This window comes from Echiichthys vipera (assembly GCF_963691815.1).
Source record: "Echiichthys vipera genome assembly, chromosome: 16".
Lineage (NCBI taxonomy): Eukaryota > Metazoa > Chordata > Actinopteri > Perciformes > Trachinidae > Echiichthys > Echiichthys vipera.
Window position 1 is genome coordinate 17,713,695 of NC_139841.1, and position 2,804 is coordinate 17,716,498.

At 43.3% G+C, this 2,804-nt stretch overlaps 1 protein-coding gene across 1 annotated transcript; it reads right to left on the reverse strand.

The window, feature by feature from the left end:
• Positions 1 to 417: 417 nt before the first annotated feature.
• On the reverse strand, positions 418 to 2,192 carry LOC310958357 (bone morphogenetic protein 10-like; the record flags this gene model as incomplete). The annotated part of the gene is made up of 2 exons (XM_083929262.1): positions 418 to 1,460; positions 1,853 to 2,192. 2 exons carry the CDS (start codon positions 2,190 to 2,192, stop codon positions 418 to 420), a joined length of 1,383 nt encoding a protein of 460 aa, XP_083785388.1.
• Positions 2,193 to 2,804: the final 612 nt, after the last annotated feature.

A 2,804-nucleotide genomic window follows, 5' to 3' on the forward strand; every position in this document is an offset into this window, starting at 1 on the left:
CCTCGCCCCTAATGACATGGAGCTCTCTTCACCTGAAGCAGGTTGAAGAGAAAATGTAACCAGGATGTTCAGACTTCATCAGGACTTTCTTTCTTCGTCCTCTCACTGTGTCTGTTGGGACCAATGCCGTATTTGCAAAAACATGGCCTGTAATTTACAATGAACGGTGGAACTTATCCAAAAGCATTCTAAAATATAAAAATCAGCAAATAATTACACTAAATCATCATAGACAGCTTCATATTCTTCACTAATATAATAATAACTAAATTAACTTTATACAATTTCAAATTTACACCATCCCTAATTTACAACTATGAATCTAGACCTAGTGTTTTTACACACCACTGTGTGGATCTTGGACGATGATTGAAACATCAGCACACAGTCTCTACCTCTGTGTAATAGTGTTCAAGACTATCTACAGCCACACTCTGCCACCACCATTCCCTCATACTTGTGGTTGAAAGTGATCACCCCGTTATCATGATAAAGGAGTGAGATGGGCTCCAACTTAGTGGGTACACAGCAGGCACGCGATGCTCTCTCTGGACTCTTAACACTCAACAGTGTCTGCACTATGGCGTGTTTAGTAGGTGAGACCTCAGAGGTCATAGGTGGGTTGCACACACCGTTGCACTCATACGCCTCGTAGCCCACAGGCTGGATGATCCATGTATCCCAGCCAATGTCTTTAAAATCCACAAAGAGCGGGGTCCTCTTGCATGGCTCGCTCTTAACATTGCGACGGATTCGGGGAGGTGTGTCATAGATAAGGTTGGACTGCAGTTGCATGAGGGACTGTTTGTCCAGCTCATCCTGGTTAGCGTGGCCAGCGTCATGATTAACGCGACCCCAGAAAGCTTGTTGGCTCCAGCCCACGTTTTCAGGAAGGTCATTCTCATGTTCAATCATCTCGTTGAGCTCTTGTTTATCCTGTTTGTTGTCTCTGCTCTGATCATGTGAGAATACAATCATCACTGCATTGTGTTTCCCTTCAAATCTCCTGTCAATATCGATCTCGACCAACCCCTCACCCTGCTCTGTGGCCCCTTCCTCTTCTGACCCCAGACTTGCAATATGAACCTCCAGTCTGTGAGTTGCACACCCTGATTTCCGCCAGAGTGCAACCACATGAGTCAGGTCAAACGACACCCAGCTGTTATCTTTGGCATGGATATGCTTTGTCACCAGTTCCTCCAAATCCTTCATCTCCGACACCTCCCCTTTATCCCTCCTTCTCCCTTCTTTCCCCACCTCTTTTGTCCAAACAACGCCCTCGTGTATTTTGTAAATGGTCACCCTGCAGTCAATGCCAGCATAAGATCTGTGGGCCTTCTGGAACAGGGTGAAAAGGCGAAGCTCGGCTATTGTTATGTGCTCATGGTGGCGCATTGAGATGTTGAAGAGCAGGGGATGTATCCTTACACCCCTGGCTGTCATACTGTATGGGGAGGAATCTGAAATAGAAATATCAGAGTGTGTCTCATTATATTTTGTATGTTTCTGTGGTCAAAACTCAAGTTAAACTGTTTAATATTAAAATGCACCCTCAAATACACATACCGTTTTTGGTTTGTGTGAATCACATTACTCATGGTGAAGACTTACTTCAAATTTTTTTCAATTAACACCTCCAGATTCATAGCACTTTGACTTCCACAAATCAAAATAATCCAATTATTTAAATTATTTGAATAATAGAATGTTAAGCATGATCCCAGTGATTTGAACGCTAATCCTTAGAGGGGGGTTTACATGTTGTTGTTTTTAATAAAGTACAGATATTTTATGCAATATATAAATATCCCAAGATTTTTGTTGAGTTGTTGAGCGAAAAACAAGTTTGTACCTTCATTCTTGAAACTGCGCACCACGTTGGCTGAGGGCACAGCCGAGCGATCATTGGCAAATCGGTTGTACAGCTCCAGCATGTACTCTGGTGGCTCCTTACGCCCAGCGAGGGGCCTGGGCTGGGGCCTCAGCTCTGTGAAGTTCATTGTGGACAGAAACTGGCTTAGAAAGTCCTTTGCAGCAAGTAGGGGATTATCACCCACATCCCTACCGACTGATACCCTGTGATGATTCTCAGGAGACCTGATGGGACTGCTCAAGCTCAAACCAGCCAACATCAGAAGTAGGGCATTCAGAGAGCGGATAAACCCAAGGTTGGAGAAGACAGAAACTGTCATGGTTGATTGAGGAAAGGTTTAAATCCAAAGATTGAGTATCAGATGAGAAGACGAGAGGGATCCTAGGGAGAGGATACCTGCAAACGGTTCAACCTTCGTTAAAGGACAACAGGTTGCTGTTGGGGCAAAGAGAAAACAGCTTTGCCCTTGTTGATCTTGACGTGTGGTTCTGAGGGCAGGGCTGTGTGTCCATGTGCTGTGCTGACATGTTTGGAGATGTCACTAAGGCCCTGCTCGGCCCTCCTCTCTCTCTCCCCACTTATGACCATCCATCTTTTCCACTGATATTTTGATATATGCTTTTTTTTCTAAAAGGGAACTTGCCTTAGAGTGACTTTAAATTTACATGACAGGTGATTTATGAACTGCTTTATGCTGCATCATGCTGGAATCAAAAGGTTTAACGGTGATCATTTATTTTTTTTAAAGAACACTGATGGATTTAGATACAAGGAAGCTATCAAGTTCACTAAAAATATGGACAAATTAAACATGGAAATGATGTTGTGTGTACTATTTTCCCTTATTATGCAGGACATCAATTTCCAATTAACGATATTGTTAATTCATGCCTTGCAATCTCCACAAGAGGCCAGTGTAGACTCAATATAT